Raw genomic sequence first — 20797 nt, 5'->3', positions numbered from 1 at the left:
ACAGGCTCGTGCCGCCGAGCGCAAGCAGCAACTGCGTAGCGATGATCCGGCAGCCTATCAAACCGTCGTTTAATGAACCGTCGGGATTAACCCGGTGATAAAAACCGAGGCCGCACGTTCCAGCTTCTCTACGGTTAACCATTACGGAATGCTTGGGCGGTTATATTGTTGTCCAGTCTGACCTGCAACAAGCGTTATCTGAGGAGCTCCAATCTAGATATTTCGGAACAAGTAAATCGTGTTTCGACGGAAGCAAACATCAATATTGATCGTGTTTGTTGCATTTAAGAGAATAAATGAAAAATCGCGTAACTGCAAGAAGCGAATTCACATCTTAGTTAGCTTTTAAAGTAATTAGAGAAACTCGCACAATTTCAATAAACACAAGTATCTAGTTTACAACTCTCTAACTCAGCCATAAAGAATAATAAGATCCCTCTATAAATTTCACCTAAATATACATCTAAAATTGACAAAATTTATACGTTATGCACTCGTCTGAAGTACACCACTAACATTTGAGTAAGCCTTTCTGAAAAGCCTCGTGAACAATGCCGCAATTTTATTTAAATAGTAAATCCGTACAAGAAATTTGTCCGCTCAATACGCTTTAACAGATGCACATTGTATTACAACAATCTCTGCTTTTGATGCATAGTTGCAACTTAGTAAAGGTCATGCTTTCTTCTTTTTGTTTTGTTTGCTATTTACAGATTGTCAAAATTTTTGTCAAACTTTTGTTTACAGACTGTCAAAAAATGCTAACGCCTTAAAACAAGTTGGGAAGAACTAGAATTATCTCGAATAAAAATTGGTACATAGCAGGTCGTTGTAGTAGGTGCTTATTCTACACAGCAAAGAATGGAAATAATAATTGTAACTCATATAATCACACTAAAGTTGCATATGAATTAAAAAATATATGCTGACCTGCCTTTCGAAGGGCGATTCACTCAGCGTCATCACCATCACCATCCTCCATTCGAAGGACAGGCAGGCCTCTGCTGAACTTTCGTAACCGTGCTCCATGTTCCTTGCCACTGGATCAAATATTGGGGGCGAGGAATTACGTAGTCGCCATCTGTCGGAAGCGCCTCCCTTGCGTAATATAATGAGGGATCACGCGGCGCACTCCTCATAGGTTTCGCTTACGCGCTCAATAAAAACACCACGCGGCAGCCCTCCTGGACATTTTTGTAAGTACTCTAAAAACGAGGGAAGTTTTTGATGTCGATGGGCAAACTGGGGCAATCTTGGGTAAACTGAAAGCACAGAATTGTTTACAGCTAGACGCTATCTCCTTACCGAATGTGTACAATGAACGCCACTGCGCGCGATCGCCGCGATGGAGTCTCCCGAACCAGCTTTTTGCGTGAAAGGTAGGCAAACGTTGAGAGTAAACTATGTGAAATATGTTCTCATAGTGGGTTGTCTGTATACCCAAATGGAGCATAACAGAATGAAGCCTCAATGTAGCGATCGCATGGGTTCGCAGCGACCGACTGCGCATCTGCATGCATGTCCGCGCACAATATTTTGCTTTCGCTGTGAGCGCGTTTTCGCACCGTACCGTGAGCTTTGGGCAGCAGCAAATGAGAATTTGACAGTACACAAGCAACCATTGTTGCGTGGACGTTATCAGAGCTGTTCAAAAATTTCGTTATAGAGACTTCGACGCCTAGCTACGGCGACTGTGACGTGCCGTCGCGACGATTCAATATTTTTTGTCTTCTAAATTCTTCGACATTTCTATATGATTTCTCAAGTTGCGTCGCACTGTATGTTCATCGGCCTTCTCGGCGTGCGATTTCCCTCTGTTTCTTTCTCGCAATCCAGTGCATTAATTCATGACGCCAACATGACCATATTCCATGCCTTTTTTTAATGTGCGTCTTACCGCTCCCTTTCCGTTCCAGTGAACTTTCCAGTATCTAGCATCAACAAGTTCATTGACCAAACGGTCATGACATTAGCCGGGCAGCGGGCGCGGAAGAGCGTCACAGTGCGCGTTTTCTGCTACTTACCCAACATCGCGCAGCCCCGGCGCCGTAGCAGAAATACTCCTCGCGTCTGCTCTTGCTGCATACCCGAGTTATAGCCGATGGCTGTCTGCCGGTTCTAAGTTTCGCGAGCCAAGCTTCACGCAGCTCCTTGTCCTGCGGCTACTACGTGCGAATAAGGCTCACACCGGGCTCCGTTGTGTACGTCCCGCACTGCGGCCCCGAGCAGTAGCCTATCATGCTGCACGCCTCCAAAGGCAGCCACTACCTATTATAGTACTTTCAAGTGTTGTCAAGCAGACGCCCAAGGCCGTAAAGCCTCACCACTTAATCAGAATGGCAGCGCAGCTGGGACTTTAATTACGTGCGAATAAGGCTCACACCGGGCTCCATTGTGTACGTCCCGCACTGCGGCCCCGAGCAGTAGCCTATCATGCTGCACGCCTCCAAAGGCAGCCACTACCTATTATAGTACTTTCAAGTGTTGTCAAGCAGACGCCCAAGGCCGTAAAGCCTCACCACTTAATCAGAATGGCAGCGCAGCTGGGACTTTAATTACGTGCGAATAAGGCTCACACCGGGCTCCATTGTGTACGTCCCGCACTGCGGCCCCGAGCAGTAGCCTATCATGCTGCACGCCTCCAAAGGCAGCCACTACCTATTATAGTACTTTCAAGTGTTGTCAAGCAGACGCCCAAGGCCGTAAAGCCTCACCACTTAATCAGAATGGCAGCGCAGCTGGGACTTTAATTACGTGCGAATAAGGCTCACACCGGGCTCCGTTGTGTACGTCCCGCACTGCGGCCCCGAGCAGTAGCCTATCATGCTGCACGCCTCCAAAGGCAGCCACTACCTATTATAGTACTTTCAAGTGTTGTCAAGCAGACGCCCAAGGCCGTAAAGCCTCACCACTTAATCAGAATGGCAGCGCAGCTGGGACTTTAATTACGTGCGAATAAGGCTCACACCGGGCTCCATTGTGTACGTCCCGCACTGCGGCCCCGAGCAGTAGCCTATCATGCTGCACGCCTCCAAAGGCAGCCACTACCTATTATAGTACTTTCAAATGTTGTCTAGCAGACGCCCAAGGCCGTAAAGCCTCACCACTTAATCAGAATGGCAGCGCAGCTGGGACTTTAATTACGTGCGAATAAGGCTCACACCGGGCTCCGTTGTGTACGTCCCGCACTGCGGCCCCGAGCAGTAGCCTACCATGCTGCACGCCTCCAAAGGCAGCCACTACCTATTATAGTACTTTCAAGTGTTGTCAAGCAGACGCCCAAGGCCGTAAAGCCTCACCACTTAATCAGAATGGCAGCGCAGCTGGGACTTTAATTACGTGCGAATAAGGCTCACACCGGGCTCCGTTGTGTACGTCCCGCACTGCGGCCCCGAGCAGTAGCCTACCATGCTGCACGCCTCCAAAGGCAGCCACTACCTATTATAGTACTTTCAAGTGTTGTCAAGCAGACGCCCAAGGCCGTAAAGCCTCACCACTTAATCAGAATGGCAGCGCAGCTGGGACTTTAATTACGTGCGAATAAGGCTCACACCGGGCTCCATTGTGTACGTCCCGCACTGCGGCCCCGAGCAGTAGCCTATCATGCTGCACGCCTCCAAAGGCAGCCACTACCTATTATAGTACTTTCAAATGTTGTCTAGCAGACGCCCAAGGCCGTAAAGCCTCACCACTTAATCAGAATGGCAGCGCAGCTGGGACTTTAATTACGTGCGAATAAGGCTCACACCGGGCTCCGTTGTGTACGTCCCGCACTGCGGCCCCGAGCAGTAGCCTACCATGCTGCACGCCTCCAAAGGCAGCCACTACCTATTATAGTACTTTCAAGTGTTGTCAAGCAGACGCCCAAGGCCGTAAAGCCTCACCACTTAACCAGAATGGCAGCGCAGCTGGGACTTTAATTACGTGCGAATAAGGCTCACACCGGGCTCCATTGTGTACGTCCCGCACTGCGGCCCCGAGCAGTAGCCTATCATGCTGCACGCCTCCAAAGGCAGCCACTACCTATTATAGTACTTTCAAATGTTGTCTAGCAGACGCCCAAGGCCGTAAAGCCTCACCACTTAATCAGAATGGCAGCGCAGCTGGGACTTTAATTACGTGCGAATAAGGCTCACACCGGGCTCCGTTGTGTACGTCCCGCACTGCGGCCCCGAGCAGTAGCCTACCATGCTGCACGCCTCCAAAGGCAGCCACTACCTATTATAGTACTTTCAAGTGTTGTCAAGCAGACGCCCAAGGCCGTAAAGCCTCACCACTTAATCAGAATGGCAGCGCAGCTGGGACTTTAATTACGTGCGAATAAGGCTCACACCGGGCTCCATTGTGTACGTCCCGCACTGCGGCCCCGAGCAGTAGCCTATCATGCTGCACGCCTCCAAAGGCAGCCACTACCTATTATAGTACTTTCAAGTGTTGTCTAGCAGACGCCCAAGGCCGTAAAGCCTCACCACTTAATCAGAATGGCAGCGCAGCTGGGACTTTAATTACGTGCGAATAAGGCTCACACCGGGCTCCGTTGTGTACGTCCCGCACTGCGGCCCCGAGCAGTAGCCTATCATGCTGCACGCCTCCAAAGGCAGCCACTACCTATTATAGTACTTTCAAGTGTTGTCTAGCAGACGCCCAAGGCCGTAAAGCCTCACCACTTAATCAGAATGGCAGCGCAGCTGGGACTTTAATTACGTGCGAATAAGGCTCACACCGGGCTCCATTGTGTACGTCCCGCACTGCGGCCCCGAGCAGTAGCCTATCATGCTGCACGCCTCCAAAGGCAGCCACTACCTATTATAGTACTTTCAAGTGTTGTCTAGCAGACGCCCAAGGCCGTAAAGCCTCACCACTTAATCAGAATGGCAGCGCAGCTGGGACTTTAATTACGTGCGAATAAGGCTCACACCGGGCTCCATTGTGTACGTCCCGCACTGCGGCCCCGAGCAGTAGCCTATCATGCTGCACGCCTCCAAAGGCAGCCACTACCTATTATAGTACTTTCAAGTGTTGTCTAGCAGACGCCCAAGGCCGTAAAGCCTCACCACTTAATCAGAATGGCAGCGCAGCTGGGACTTTAATTACGTGCGAATAAGGCTCACACCGGGCTCCGTTGTGTACGTCCCGCACTGCGGCCCCGAGCAGTAGCCTATCATGCTGCACGCCTCCAAAGGCAGCCACTACCTATTATAGTACTTTCAAGTGTTGTCTAGCAGACGCCCAAGGCCGTAAAGCCTCACCACTTAATCAGAATGGCAGCGCAGCTGGGACTTTAATTACGTGCGAATAAGGCTCACACCGGGCTCCGTTGTGTACGTCCCGCACTGCGGCCCCGAGCAGTAGCCTATCATGCTGCACGCCTCCAAAGGCAGCCACTACCTATTATAGTACTTTCAAGTGTTGTCTAGCAGACGCCCAAGGCCGTAAAGCCTCACCACCTAATCAGAATGGCAGCGCAGCTGGGACTTTAATTACGTGCGAATAAGGCTCACACCGGGCTCCGTTGTGTACGTCCCGCACTGCGGCCCCGAGCAGTAGCCTATCATGCTGCACGCCTCCAAAGGCAGCCACTACCTATTATAGTACTTTCAAGTGTTGTCTAGCAGACGCCCAAGGCCGTAAAGCCTCACCACTTAATCAGAATGGCAGCGCAGCTGGGACTTTAATTACGTGCGAATAAGGCTCACACCGGGCTCCATTGTGTACGTCCCGCACTGCGGCCCCGAGCAGTAGCCTATCATGCTGCACGCCTCCAAAGGCAGCCACTACCTATTATAGTACTTTCAAGTGTTGTCTAGCAGACGCCCAAGGCCGTAAAGCCTCACCACTTAATCAGAATGGCAGCGCAGCTGGGACTTTAATTACGTGCGAATAAGGCTCACACCGGGCTCCGTTGTGTACGTCCCGCACTGCGGCCCCGAGCAGTAGCCTATCATGCTGCACGCCTCCAAAGGCAGCCACTACCTATTATAGTACTTTCAAGTGTTGTCTAGCAGACGCCCAAGGCCGTAAAGCCTCACCACTTAATCAGAATGGCAGCGCAGCTGGGACTTTAATTACGTGCGAATAAGGCTCACACCGGGCTCCGTTGTGTACGTCCCGCACTGCGGCCCCGAGCAGTAGCCTACCATGCTGCACGCCTCCAAAGGCAGCCACTACCTATTATAGTACTTTCAAGTGTTGTCAAGCAGACGCCCAAGGCCGTAAAGCCTCACCACTTAATCAGAATGGCAGCGCAGCTGGGACTTTAATTACGTGCGAATAAGGCTCACACCGGGCTCCGTTGTGTACGTCCCGCACTGCGGCCCCGAGCAGTAGCCTACCATGCTGCACGCCTCCAAAGGCAGCCACTACCTATTATAGTACTTTCAAGTGTTGTCAAGCAGACGCCCAAGGCCGTAAAGACTCACCACTTAATCAGAATGGCAGCGCAGCTGGGACTTTAATCTTTCGTTTTCAGCTCGCTTTGGCGCTCCCGGAGCAGCCGACGCGTCCGCTGTATCCACGTGATCCCTCTTGCCACGTCACGCCGACGGTGGCGTCAGCTTTCCCAGTGGTGGAGCTCGCCCCTAATGTTTCGCGCGTGTTTCGCAGGTACTGTTCAGCAATACCACCGAGCGTTCAATCTTGAAGGCCATGGGGGCGTTGAAGGAGGCTCTCGCCAAGCTTCCATGGCAAACACTGAGGCTGGCCAACCTGAGCTTCAGCACAAACTATTGGCCGCTGGTAAAGAAGGTGCTCGTGGGTATCGTCGAGTCGCCACGCGACTTCGAACTCGTCATGGGTTGGCATGTGGTGCACTATGCGGCGCCCATCACCAGTCACGAGCTGGCCACTGCGTACCACGACACCTTTGCTTCGTCGGTTGACGCACTGCAAAAGCACAAGGTCAGTGGATGCAGTGAGGCGTTTATGGAATGCCCGAGGCCATTGTCATGGCCTCAAGGCCTATACTGGAGTTCTATTTCGGACGTTTTCGAATTCCGCCAGCTCGGTGTTTAGAGCCGTCCTGGGAGCAAGTCGGAGCTGATAAGATACGAATTCGATAACACTGCGAGATTGTAATGTCAAGAGTAGCTATGGGTCATGGAGACGGCCGGGGGGGGGGGGTGACGGGAAGGGGATGGGGCTGGGTTGATGCAACGCAAGACCAGGTGCAACCGAGGGCGAAGCTTTAATTCGAGGCCAACTGCGATTTTCTTCTGAAGTGCGTGAAACACAAAACAAAACGGGGATGCTTTCCTTTGTCAACCGCGGAATTTACTTTACACAGTGTCTCTTTCACGCGAGAAATCTAAGGCCAACGGATGGTATGAAGCATACCACGGTCTGAAATATTTTAGATAACGTTCAAGGAAGCGGTAATCTTCAAAAAAACATTTAGTGACTGCAGCGCCAACGCATATTGCAAATCCCTAATGGACCTCCTGTAGCACTGGTCATCGAAGTCGTGCAAAGCATGTCGGAAAAGCAGGAGGATCTTTTAAAGGCCCAGCCACTGGCATGCGTCGGCACGGGTCGGCGCGCGTCGACAAGCGAACGCGTCGAGCCACCGGCCGTACCGTGCTTACTGCGCCGGGTTTCCATCCAACGCTTTGCTCGGACCCAAGATCAGGCGCACGCCGACGCTCGTTTCGCGGCTGTGGCGCCACTGTTGCTTGACCACTTTGTAATAAACTGTCCAAATGCAGCCTAAAACAGCCTCCTGTATAATCTAAGCTTGAAACAATAATTCAGTGATCTGTATGTTTCTTTTTAGATATAAGTGACACGTTTGATTAAGGGATGTGTGCCTGCCGCAACACATTTATTTTTACCTTTAAGTAACAATAGCGCACAAAATATCGACATCAGCGATTGCGCTCACGTTCGGTACCCGCGTGGCATGCCATATCATATCAAGAGCTATCGTACGATTTTATTTTTAGTGGCTCATTGCGCAGCCAGCTATGTAAGAAATAGGTGTGCGCAAAGTATAATTGAAAAATCTTTATTCAAATATAGTTATGCTTGTTGATGTGTGAGAGAAACACAAAAAGGCGAGGTCTAGGAAAATCGGCAAAAATCAGTGAAACAACTTTAGCGTTCACAAAAGCATTTAGAACAGCTAAAATTTATCATATTCGTAGCTTGTCCCCTCCTGATTCTTCTTTGTGTCTAATGTTACCCATATAACACCTCATTCATTTTCCTAAGTTATATTGAAGCATGATCACTGCAGCGGGACGCCTTCACATCGAGCGGTTGGTGAAACTAAAGAAATGGTTTCATTACGTAAGGGCCATGTTATATTGTAACTGGTTTCAACATGTCAAGTCTGTCTTTCTCGGAATTAATTCAGAATTTCAGAAACGGAGGGTTTCGATAGGCGTCTTTTTTTGCCCTTTGCCGACTCGTACTTTTGAAGCACTTATTCAAACGTATCGTGGCAGATCATTTGCATAATATCAAAAAGTAATGTATAAACATGCTATTTTCCTAATTTATACACCTCGTCCCCAAAACAATAAAAAATAAAAAATAAAAATTTGTTGTTTTTAGCCTACGATGATGTTTCGATTGAGAAAGACATTCAGTTGCTTCGGTGAGGCGTGCAATAATTGGTCTGCCATATTATTAGAGCGCATGCAGCTTTTACTTAGGCCCCCGTTCCTGCGGCGAGCGTCGGCGTTGTCCCTCGTAACCGAGCGAACGAACGCAGCAAAGGATGAAAGCGAACTCGGAGCGCAGCGGGAGCTGAAAGACGGCGATAGCGAAGAGAGCCTGAGGGGGAAAGCGGAGGAGGAGGGTGTGGAGAAAGTGCGAGAAGAAAAACGTAGTGCCGCGCAAGACGGCCTTTGCGGCGACAATTACTACGAGATGGCGCCAGAGTAGCGCGCGTCGTCAGTACGGAAACAAAGCGCTGCATGAGGGGCGGTCTGTCTGCGGCGGCTGATGGAAATCGAACCCACGCGTCACCCGCGCGCCGCCTCTCGCAATTAGCGAGGCAGTCGCGTCACACTTCACCGCTTTTGCAATGTGCCGCACGAGACAGATTTTACGCGCTAGCCAATACATCGCGAAATGAAAACATGTATACAGCTGCGCTGAAATTTCGCATTAGGGACTGTCGTAATCGTCGGCGAGTTCTTTTGATTACGCAGCACCGGACACGGTAGCCAACCGTTATTAAACCTCAGAAGAAATCAATCACACAGTGCGTATTATTAGACCCATTGCGTTTTATTGCACTTTCTTTCATGTATGTACTTTAAAAAATATTTAACAAAAGTTACTGTAGTGAAAATAGTATCCTATTACGTACGTATTCTGAAAAATGTTGAATAAATTGGTGCATGTAAAGAAACACCCTGCATATATGCTGAAGCTATAGCGTTTTCTGTGGTAACAATTGTCGTTTGTCGTATATCGCAAGACGTCCACTCCCCTGCTTCCTTTCTTTCTGAAAGCGCATTCTACTGTGTGCCTCTAGTTTGGGGCGGAACGTACAAATCTAATGCTGCCCTCATTGGATGCATCCGGTATAAATTTATATCTCTTTTCAAACAAAGCTTTTGCCGTTCCAGTGACCCCAGTCCAACCCTTTCAAATGTACCTCAGCTCGAACCTCTAAAATCAAGAGGTGATAAAGGGGCCTTTGCTCCTATACAAGGTTGTTCGTACCACTATACGTAGCCCAAAGCTTCTTATAATCCTGCACAATTTTGCGTACAGAAAAAAAAAAAAACTTCCAGGCAGCGGCGCGCATTTTCTGCGTGGCTTTGTTGCAGTAGTCACAGTCATATGGCTAGACTACAAAAAGTATGCGATAAATATTCTTCCTGTATTCACATATTTCAGACCTCATTACAAGCGTTCTGTACAGGTGTACATGATCATGTTGTAATCAAGCCCACCTCCTTGCTTTGTCGACCATATCTGTCTTTACCGTACATCGTGTGTATTACTCTGTAAGGGCAACTATAAAAAGGTGTCTAAGGTGTTCCTGGTCACTATAATAAACAGTAGTTTCATTTAAATATTGATTGATCGACATTTTGATTGATTGATTGATTGATTGATTGATTGACATATTGATTGATTGATTGATTGATTGATTGATTGATTGATTGATTGATTGATTGATTGATTGATTGATTGATTGATTGATTGATTGATTGATTGATTGATTGATTGATTGATTGATTGATTGATTGATCGCGTTGATGTTGCAGCGATTCTGCCTCAGTAACACGGTTCGGTTCTTCGGCGTCGCGTCCTACTCCTTGTACGTGCGGGATCACTACACCGCAGCCGTGCGCGAGGAAGTGGAGTCCATGGCGAAGGCCGTGCGGCGAACTTACTTCGCCACCCTGACAGACTCCACGTACGACTGGGCATCGCTCAACGACACGCTCAAGTACCTGAGGCGGTCGCAGTCCCACCGCCTCAGAGAGGTAAGTTCGAGAAGTTCGCCGCGCAGGGTGTTTTCGTGGGGCAAGTAAGCGTGATGCTAAAAAGACAGCCTGCCTCCAACAGTCTGTGGACGTCCATTTGATCCTTGTTTCCACTGGATCGTGCTGCACTGTAGGCGTGTGAACCACAGAATAAAAGAAGCCGTAACATCCGTGGTTTTCCTGATATTAACCAACGTTGTTAGGTTCGTGGCAAATTATGGCAGTGCCGGATCTTTCCAGCGAGGTAGTCCATGTAGAGATATGACAGCAAGTGCATTCTATGTGCATCTTTGTTGACTTTCTATTTACATTGTTACTTTGTTTTGATTTCAACGCGACACCGTTAAGGACCACGGGTCGCAGAAAATCCGGCGTCGGCATCTTCATGAGCGAATACTTCCGTATATATTTAGGTATATGTATATGCAACGCCATGCTGTATCACATGCGGTGTATGTGGGTTATTTTGCCACAACATTCTATTGCTAAAGTTCTCCATACCTTGTCTTACATTTTTGACAAAGTTATTCCTCGCAATTTTGAGAAGGACAGTCCCAAACTAATGTCAGGAAACAAAACACCGACAGCGCATGCCTTTACGTTAAGTATTCTCAGACTGAATTATTAAAGTATGGCACAATAACAGAAACCTGAAAATTATGCAACTTTTTGGCGCCGCTGTGCACTGCTTCGGGGATCGGCTCTCGCTAGAGGTCGCGTTTCTACCTGAAAGCCGGCCTCGTGCATAGCGTTCGCCGCCAGCATTTCCCAGTAAACATAGATGGATGGATGAATGTTGCGAGCGTCCCCTTTGGAACGGGGCGGTGGGTTGCGCCACCAAGCTCTTGCTATTATACTGCCTAATGTCCTACCTAGGTTAAACAATGAAGAAAAAAAAACTATGAACTACCACGCCCAAATTTTCTGATCCCCTATTGCGCATTGTGCTTTTGTACGTCTCCGTTTTTTGTCGTTTCCCTACTTTTCTTCCACCAATCCTCCAATGGCCTCTTACTGATGCCTATTACGGACATGTTTGCTTTACCACTGCTCCCGCAGAACCCAAGGACTTCAAGGAGGCCAGTGGTGCCTAAATGGACCGCTGGGTAGACGTCTTCATGATATAATAAAACATGCTCCGTCGTTTCCCTAGTTTTACCGCAGCAAGCACCTGCGTCTTCTTTCTTCTTATATCTCGCCTTATAGGTGCGTGTTATAAGGCATCCCGATCTACCTTCGAAAAGTAATGAGCTTCCCTTTGAGTTATCATAAATGGTTTCTTTCCTGATTTCGTTTTTCCCTCTTAAGTAATTACTCATGGCAGGTTTCTTCTCCATTACCGCCACCCATGAGATTATTTCAGCCTCTCTGAGTTTCCGCTTGACATTCTTTGTTGCTGTGTTGCCCACCATACAGGCCGCATACTTGCCGGTGTGCTTCCTAGTTTTTTTCCTCCACTGAAACATTGCGGTTACATGGGCTGCAGTTGCCGGGAAGCGTGAGAAGCTGTCAGGGATCTTTGAATGCTATTGCGTTCCACTCTTAAAGGCGAAGCTCCAGCTTCGTCCAAATTTTTTTATTGCGATAGCAATATTACCGTATGATTCACCCTCTGAATTAATTCAGAGAAACGGTATCCAATGTCTTGAACAACGAAGAAAAATTTACGTTTTCAATTTCTTTTCTTGCTTTGGAATCAAAATTTAGCTATTAATCCTTCTCCATATCTGTCGCTTTCAACGTCGAGGTATACACACCACCATCATCCTAATTCCCTGACGCCGTATTTTGCGTGAACAGATTTATTCAAGTTTTCATTTTCCTTTCGCACCGTAACCGACTTGAACAATTCTTTATTGCCTTTCGCCACACTTTGGTGTCTTTAACTTTGTGATTATTGTTTTGTTGCTATTTAACCCACCTGCTTGGACCTGTACAAGGTTTGCAGTATTGAATAAAGAAGAGAAAGAAAAAAATAATGTAGACACTCCAGGTGCATTTCTGCCGTCGGCGTCGCTGTCGCCGTGAGGTACCGTATGGGCGAAAGCGTGTGAAGGTGAGCGGGTGAACGCGGTTCAATCCCGTGTGTGCCATAGTAGAGTGTTTTAGCAGAACGTTTTTGACGGTCCGCTCCGCTCTCGCGTACCCGCTCACAGTTAGCGGAGCGGTGGACGAAGAAGGTAAAACCACTATGAACATAATATTCAAGTTGTAAGAATTGCCGCAATAAAATAATATATTTAGAATTGCTCAAATGTCTGAAGGCATTTCACGCAATACATTGCATTTTCATTTCTTATATATATATATATATAATCCTTACATTAACAAAGCCGTTACGCTGTGTTGTAGCCAAGACAAGGTTTTTTGCTCTTTCAGTACACCTAAAACGTGGTCCGCACAAACAAACGTGCACACATGGCATGGTTCTGAAACGGGTTCATGGCCACAACCCCCCGAATAGAAGAAGATCTTCGTGTCTCCTAAAGTGTACTCTAGGTTTGCGCTTTACAAATCCCGATTCAAACGACCTCGTGGACGGGCCATCAGCGCTGGGGGCAGCCATTTTGCTTCGCTAGACCCGCTTGACGCGCTCGCCGCGCTCCGCGAAAGCTTTCTAGCGGAGAGGGGGCTCCCGTCCGCTCGCCCGCTCACTGCTGAACGGGTCGCGCATGCGCACTTGCGCTTCCGCTAGCCCGCTGAGCGGAGCGGACCGTCAAAAACGCTCTGCTAAAACAGCCTAGTGTGCGCGAGCGAGGAGAGCGGCCCGGATGCGTGCCCTCTCCTGTCGTGCGCGAGGCAAGGGGGGTCAGCCGAGGGAGGAGGGGGGTTTTTCTCCGGTGGCTGCTAGGGCAACACCTCCTAGACAAGAAGGCCTAAGAAAGCCTGAAAAGCGACAGGGGGCCATCCGCCCAGGCCGAAGGAGCAAAAGCTCTGATTTGGTCGGAGAGCAGCTCAACCCGATGGCCCGGACGTGAGTCGCTACCGCGTCCACACCTGCCTGTATAGTGGTCTCCATGTCGCCAAGATTGCCGGTGGTCATCCAGAGGGTGATGTCATCGGCGTAGAAAGCATGAGACAGAGCTGGGATAGCTCGTAAAGCACGTGCCAGCGGGAAGAGGGTGATGATGAATAGAGGAGGGGACAAGACAGAGCCTTGAGGTACCCTTGTTGCCAAGGGAGAAGGAAGGAAAAGAAAGTGGGCCATATGAGATTTCGGCTGTGCGGTGGGCGAGGAACGCGGTGACGTAAGCATGTACATGGGGTCCGACATGGAGGGAGGAGAAAGCGTCCAGGGTGGTGGTGTGGCGTACGTCGTCGAATGCTTTGGTAAGGTCCAGCGCCAGGATAGCTCGAGTGCGTTTGTGGTGGGAGGGGTGTAGGACATCCTCGGAAAGTTGGAGCATGATATCCTGGGTGGACAGCTGGGGACGAAAACCCAACATGGAGTCCGGATATAAGTCACGATCATCCAGATATGTCTGGAGGCAGGCCAGGATGACTTGCTCGAACAGCTTGCCGATACAGGAGGTGAGAGAGATGTGGCGGAGGTGTTCGAGGGCAATAGGTTTGCCGGGTTTGGTGATTAATGAGACAGGTGCACGGGAGCAGGAGGATGGAAGAGTGCCAGCCTGCCAATGTGTATTGAGGAGATCAGTAAGGGCTTCGAGGGAGGGGATATCTAGGTTGTGGAGTGCCTTGTTAGTGATACGGTCCGCCCCCGGGGCCGAGATGGTGCGGAGTGTGAGTAGCGCCGCACGAACCTAGTCCACGGAGACGTCCGCCTCAAGATCAGGGTTTGGGGAGCCGGAGTAGGTGGGAAGCGGAGTAGCTAGGTCGGTGCAGAGGTAATGGTCTCGGAGGGCCGCCAGGAAGTCAGTATCGGTGAGTGGAGAGGAATGAAGGAGATGGGAGATATCCAGGTTGCCTGCCATGCGGTCGCATGTCTGGCCCCACTGTTGCCTAAGGAGAGAGGGTGCAGTGCTCCTCCATGTCCAACGCGAGTCGGGCCAAACAGAGGCGCCGGCAGCGATTGTATTTCTGAGCCTGCCACCGCCGGTGGACAGCGTGATAGGTCTCCCAAAGGTGCAGCAGACGGCTGTCTGCCGTAGGGGAGTGTGGTACTGTAGGGAGTGTGGACGTGGCAGTGCGGACGTCCGCCAAAAGGGTCTCGGTCCAGGCAGAGAGATCGGTGATAGGAGCAGAGGAGGAAGTAGAGAGACTGGTGGACCGGAAGCGGTCCCAGTCGACTGTCTGGGTCAGACGAGTAGAGGTGCGAGCAAGGGAGGGGAGTGCGAAAGTTGTTCGGAGGACATAGTGATCGCTACCGAGGAAGACCCCTGTATAAGTCCAGGTCGGATTGCCGACATTTTTGGCGAAGGTAAGGTCCGGATTGGTGTCTCGTTGAACACTAGATCCGATCCTGCTGGGGCAAGCGAAGTCATTGAGGACCGAAAGGCACTCGTTGTGGATGAAAGTCCAGAGTGAGTGGCCTTTGCGAGTGTTCTGCGGGTAGCCCCAGCTGGTATATGGGGCATTGAAGTCGCCGAGAACGACCAGGGCGTTGCAGCCAGCGCAGGAGAGCGCTCTGCTGAGGACGAGGAGGAGAGGAGCTCAAGGGGCTTTGGGAGGACTGTACACATTGAGAACAAAGGGGCTTGTCTCAGTGCAACGGCGAGAAAGGATTTTAAGGAGGAGATGGGCACAGTCCGAAACGTCCAACTGGTGCTGCACTGCATCAAGGTTGCGCTGCACCAGTGTGGCAACGTTTGAGTGGACCCCAGAAGAAGGATGAAAGGAGGAGTAGTCGCGCAGTTTCACGGGAGTTAGGGGTTCCTGGAGTGCTAGGACGCAGGGGATAGTGTCGGGAGGGATATTCTGGAGGTGGAGCTGCAGGGTGTTCCGCTTGCTGTGGAACCCCCGACAGTTCCACTGCCAGAAATTAGGGCGTATGGGGTGTCTGGCCATGATGGATGGCGGAGTGCCCTGGCAGAGTTGGGGTAGGTGCCGGGGTGAGTTGGGCAGGGAGCGACAGGTGTGCGGCGGTGCCCTCAGTCGCGCTTTGGCGGGTCTTTAAGGCCGCGACCTTGGTGTCTAGGGCGATAAGGTGTGATTCGATGGCGGCCACATGGGTGTCGATACTGGCGACGCGCTCCTAAAGTCACGCAATGCGGGCCATAACGCGCTGCTCAAACGCCTCTAAGAAGGAGGTTGTTTGGTGAATCACGTCACGCTCGGGCGCGACGGGGTCGGAGGAAGGTGATCGGCGTTTCAGCGGGGTGCTGCTGTTGGGAGAGGAGGAGCGCGATGATGCAGCCGAGGGTGCCGTATTCATTGGCACCACAGCTAGCGCCGGCGGCTTTGGAGGTGCGGGAGCTGGGGGAAGTAGGCGGAGCAGCGGGGGAGGATAGACGCACTAGCACAGCCTGCAGCTGGCGCGACAGCTCCTGAATTTGGAGCTGCTGGGCAGCGATAGTGGCCTCGAGGGCCGCGGTTTGGGGGTCCGACGTGTGAGGCTGAGGTTTCCAGCTTACCGGTGATATGGTGGTGGTAGCGGGGGCGGTGGACGTCTCGGACTTAGGCAGAGGCGGGAAGGAGACGGAGCGGTGGCGGCTGGCAGACTGGGCACCACGGGAGACAGAGTGGCGCGGGGGCGGGAGGGCCGGGAGGTCTTGAGGATGGGCACGGTGGGTGGCGCTGGTGGGGGAGGCTGGTGCTTCGAGGTGGCCGGGGGCGATGACGGGCCGTTCCGGTCGAATCGGAGCCCGCACAGGACCAAACCCGTGACGTGGGCTCCCTTGCACAGGATGCAGCAGGGGACTCAGGTCGGGGGCTCGACTGGCTTGTGGGCCAGGCCGCAGCCGTGACAGAGGGCGGACTTGGGCTTGGTGCAGACATCCGCTCGGTGGCCAAGAGCCCAGCAGTTCGTGCAGGCCTCGGCTATCTGGTGGAACGGGTGGCAGCGGTAGACCCCGCAGTTGAAGACGATGGTAGAGAGGAGGGTAGAAGCGCCGCCGAAGGTGATGAGGATGGATTTGGCGTAGGGGGTGCTCACGTTCATTGATTGGAGGTCTTGGACGATCTCGTACTGGGTTTGGGAGTCCACTGCGTTGTGTATGATGCCGCGGAGGGCGTTGTCAGGTGCAGCCATGTAGGCACGCAGGGGGTAAGAGATGGCACCCAGGCGGAGTTCCGAGACCCGGAGGTAGAGGCGAGCGCGCGGCTCTGATGGGGTGCTGACAGTAAGGGAGTTGTACGGATTTATCCGTACATGGTCGGCTGTCCGTGCAGTGGCGTAGTCGATGGTGGCATTAGTGCAAAGGATTTGGAGCAGGGCTCCGTTAGTGTTTGTGCGGAGGACAAGCCCTCCTCCCGGTCTGAAGACGACGATCTTGGCGAGGTAGGGGAGCGTGACGACGGAGAGTGGTAGTGCAGGGAGTTTTGGATGGTGGCGAGGCAGGCGGTGGCGAGACGATGGGCTGGTGGGCCGCGGCTGCATGGTGTGCTTTCACGGCACGGGCCCAGCGTGAGTCAGCTTCAAGCTCGGCAAGGCTGATTGAGGTGTCTGCGACTTGATATTCAATGTCGGTGTGTGAGCTGTATCGACGTAGGCGGCGAAATCGGGTGGCGTCGACAGCAGGCGTTGCGCGTAACGCAGCTCCCGCGTAGGCAAAGTCCGATTCAAAAAGGCGGTCGGTGGGGAACGGCGAGAAGGCCGCGTTCCCTATGACTCCCGACGGTAGTGACCCAGGCAAGGGCGGTCGGTGAAGGTTGCGTCGTCTCGGTGGTTGCGGAGTGCACCGACGACACGTCCGTTCACTTCGGCTGACTGATTGGAACTCGCAGGCACCGGCGCGCCACGCTGCTCGTCTTGGAGGCCACGCGCTGAATTCTCGGCAGTGTCACTAGATGGTGCAGCGTGTCCAGAAAGAAGCTTGAGGGTATAGCCCGCTTTCCTCGTGACGTCTATTTTAGCGTTGGCCAGCACCCGCGTGCCATGCATTTCGGAGGCTACAAGCAGGCTTCGCGACCACGGCGCTAGATGGCACCAAGTGTTTATAGAGAAGCGCGAAAGAGGAGTCGCGCTGCCGTACACACCTCACACATAAATCGCTTCGACGGTGGCAATGCGTTATTTCGCTGTATTTATTTATTTATTTATTTATTTATTTATTATACAACAATGTTCCCATAAGGGACATTACATCAAGTGTGGGTACAAGTGATTTATCATAATTACAGTAAAAATTGCTGTTACCGGTCAAAAGAATACAAGTCAGTAAGCACAAGGCGTGATAAATGAGGTAATAACCATGCGTAACAGTATACTCTATATTCCTATGGGCTAACGTGAATGTGTGCGATTTCTTCGACGCCAGACTTAAATTTTGCAGGCTCGGTGATCTTAACGATACGGCCGGGAAGGCGACTCCGATCGCGTACCGTGAGTACTAATAAAAATTTGTTGCTGAAATGTTGAAGCGTGGGCACGTGGAGGGGACGACGGCGTTTGGATGGGTGTTGCGTGCCATGCGATGGACGGGAACGATGAGTTCATTTTTAGGCGGCAAGCAGTGAAATAACGTGTGATAAAGACTTAGTCCCGAACTTGTGCGGCGATGAGCCAGGCTGGGTAGATCAAGTTGTGATTTTAGTGCTGGACGCGATGCTAAATTTGTAAGACTAATCACACAACTTTCCTTAATGCTAACGCATTACCGTCGACATTCATCGTAAAATGGATTCTGCCGCTTTTATACTCTTAATTTTCGCGTTATTTTGCACGCCCGGCCCGTAACGTCCGCGCTACCTTTGAGTCACCCATTTCTGTAAAGCTCCCCGTAAGTTACGAGATCGAACAGTCAACGACGGGCTAATTTCTGAAGGCCACCATGAACTCCGCGTACTGGACGCATGCAGATCCTAGACGACGTGGGGGACATCCATTTCGACATCGTGGCCAACTACCGCACCATGACCGTTGCGTACACCAAGGCGGGCGAGGATATGCAGTGGCTGCTGGGATACGAACTCGACGAAAACAATCCCTACCCGTTCCGGGCCGGAGGCGAGGCGCCCATGTTGCCATGGGCCATCGAGTTTCCTTACTACCGCCACGACGTGCCTGCCTACTTGAGGTTTGTTGCCAGCACTGTGTTTCAGGGAATGTACGCCGACCATGTATAGGTCAGCGCACGTTTTACGATGGGGACCACACACACACGCACGGAAAAACACCTAACTACCCCCCCCCCTTTCACGCAAACGCGCACTAACGAGATTTCTTTGCCAAATTGCTAGCCACATTTGTACACCATGGCCGCGCACGCGTGATATAGCATCGAAACTATTTACTTCGAAGTCATATTTTATAGCACACTGTTCAAAATCGGGATTCTAAGCACATAATTACCTCGGCAGGCAAGCAAGAAAATGAAGGCTTGCTGACGCACAGGCTCTTATTCCCCCGAATGGAAAAATAAGGCTTGTAAGGCCACACGTGCCCTTCTTTTGTAGCTTCAGCTGAGAATCCGCGTATCAACAAATGGTTGTTCGGACCCCCACGAAAAGAACAAGCGCAAGGAGATGCACTGATGTGTCTTCCATTTGTTTAATTTTCCAGCGTACAATGCTCAGTCTGGACCACGGTGGTCTGGACGATGTAATCGTTTTCGTATGAGAATGTCACTGAAGACGTGACCTCCGTGAAACATCTTGCGAGGGCACTGTCATGGTTATTTTGGTGTCTGTGATTTCGGTTCGTTGAGACGCGCGGGCAAAATTTTCGTAATTTCGCGCGGATGGGGAGAGCTAGCGGCACAACTTTCCTGCCCACAGTTCTCGAGAGAGAGGAAAAATTGGAGGCTTAGCAAGGTTAAGCCCAGTGGATGCGAATCATCCACTGGGCTTAACTCCAACTGGGCTTAACAACTGGGCTTAACTGGGCTGGGCAACTGGGCTTAACTCCAACTGGGCTTAACTCCAACTGGGCTTAACATCCAACTGGGCTTAAGCACAGCTGGGTCGCTCAGACGATTATTCGTCATCTTGCTGCGAAGATAAGTCTTCAATCTTCGAAGGCACGAAAACGTGCGCTCGTAAGATGATGACGATGCAGGTAGTGTCACAGCGATAACACCTATCTTGTGCAGTTCGTGGAAGGCCCAAAACAGTCTCCATTTGCAGCGGTGTCTCTATCATGCACTTCCTTTCGGCTTCGATGCGCTTAAGAAGTTTCGTTACCAGCTTCCACTCAACTTCAGTGGTTTCGATGTCGCGTACATAGTGCTCGGCGAAAGGCTTGACTGAGGAGATGTCCATAAAACTCTCACTCCGTGGGTGGAGGGCGCATGACTCCGCAGAGTACATCGTTATTTTCCGTGAACCGTCTAGTCAGCTCCACAATCAGTTGGTCCAAAACTAATTGAAAAACTGACTCTGAATGTTCCCTTTTGATGTGAAGACTTTTCTTCAACGGGACGTTCTACATATACTATTCTAATTGCAGCGGAAAGCCCTCCATTCTCTGCTTTTCTTTTTCGTACACCCCGTTCTCCTAATAAACACTGCAGGTTTGAGCCCAGACAGTGTTAAATGCGTTCTGCGAATTTCTCATTTCGGAGAACTCGTCAATGACTGCGCATGCCGTGAGGCATGCCTGACTAATATTGCAGTCTCTACTTTGGAATAGGTAGGAAAGAACCTTAAGGCGGCTGAGCACCTTGGTAGATATGCTTAAATGGAAGAGAAACGAGAAGTGCATTTGCTCAAGCAGAGCCCTAGCTTCCGTTGCCCGCCTGCTGTTTGTAGCGATGGCTTCGGCAAGACATACAAGGATAGCAGGAAAGGTTTTCATTGCCGCTGTGCAAGCCGCTATATGGCAGGCCCATCCTGTATCGCTGGGACGCTGTAGCAATATCACTGGAAAATACAACCTTTTCTGCACATCTACGTACAGAGAGTGAATTGCAGATCCACTCAGGAACACATAGCGGCATTCTAAAAGACAGAAAAAATTCCTGACCGGTTTTATCACCTTGCAGACCGTCACGATGACTAGACTGAGGCGATGGTTCATGCAGTAGATGCACACTTCCTGCGGCAATTCCTGCCTGAACAACGCCTGGATGCCCCTCATGAAACTCGCTCATGACACTCACATCATCATATGTTTGAGCAATGTCACAGCAATTCAACGTTTCCTTTACGTAGCCCAGGAGCGACCTTGCATCCAAATGTTTAGCGTTGCGGAATCCGAGAAAGCGCTCAAAGACAGCCTCACTTGCGTAGTACTTTAATACAACTGATGATTGTTCCGTCTTGCTTAGGTCCTTGGTTTCATCGACAATAAG

General features: G+C 50.9%; 1 protein-coding gene and 1 pseudogene across 3 annotated transcripts in view; one reads left to right on the top strand and one right to left on the bottom strand.

Moving 5' to 3' along the window:
- The window catches only part of LOC135899082 (neprilysin-1-like), a 72926-nt gene that overhangs the window by 41293 nt on the left and 10836 nt on the right, over nt 1-20797 (top strand). For 2 of the 3 annotated variants that reach the window (XM_065428342.2, XM_065428341.1), the window contains exons 7-9: nt 6604-6897; nt 10224-10445; nt 18366-18583. In XM_065428342.2, the coding sequence (XP_065284414.1) occupies nt 6604-6897; nt 10224-10445; nt 18366-18583 (734 nt within the window). The remainder of the gene's footprint in view (nt 1-6603; nt 6898-10223; nt 10446-18365; nt 18584-20797) is intronic. The other variant, XM_065428343.1, reaches the window with a different exon arrangement.
- Nucleotides 19406-20583, bottom strand: LOC135899110 (zinc finger MYM-type protein 1-like; annotated as a pseudogene).

The sequence above is a fragment of the Dermacentor albipictus genome, chromosome 7, assembly GCF_038994185.2.
Source record: "Dermacentor albipictus isolate Rhodes 1998 colony chromosome 7, USDA_Dalb.pri_finalv2, whole genome shotgun sequence".
NCBI classification, from domain to species: Eukaryota; Metazoa; Arthropoda; class Arachnida; order Ixodida; family Ixodidae; genus Dermacentor; species Dermacentor albipictus.
Note: the sequence above shows the minus strand (reverse complement) of the source record. Positions and strands in the feature narration are given on the sequence as shown.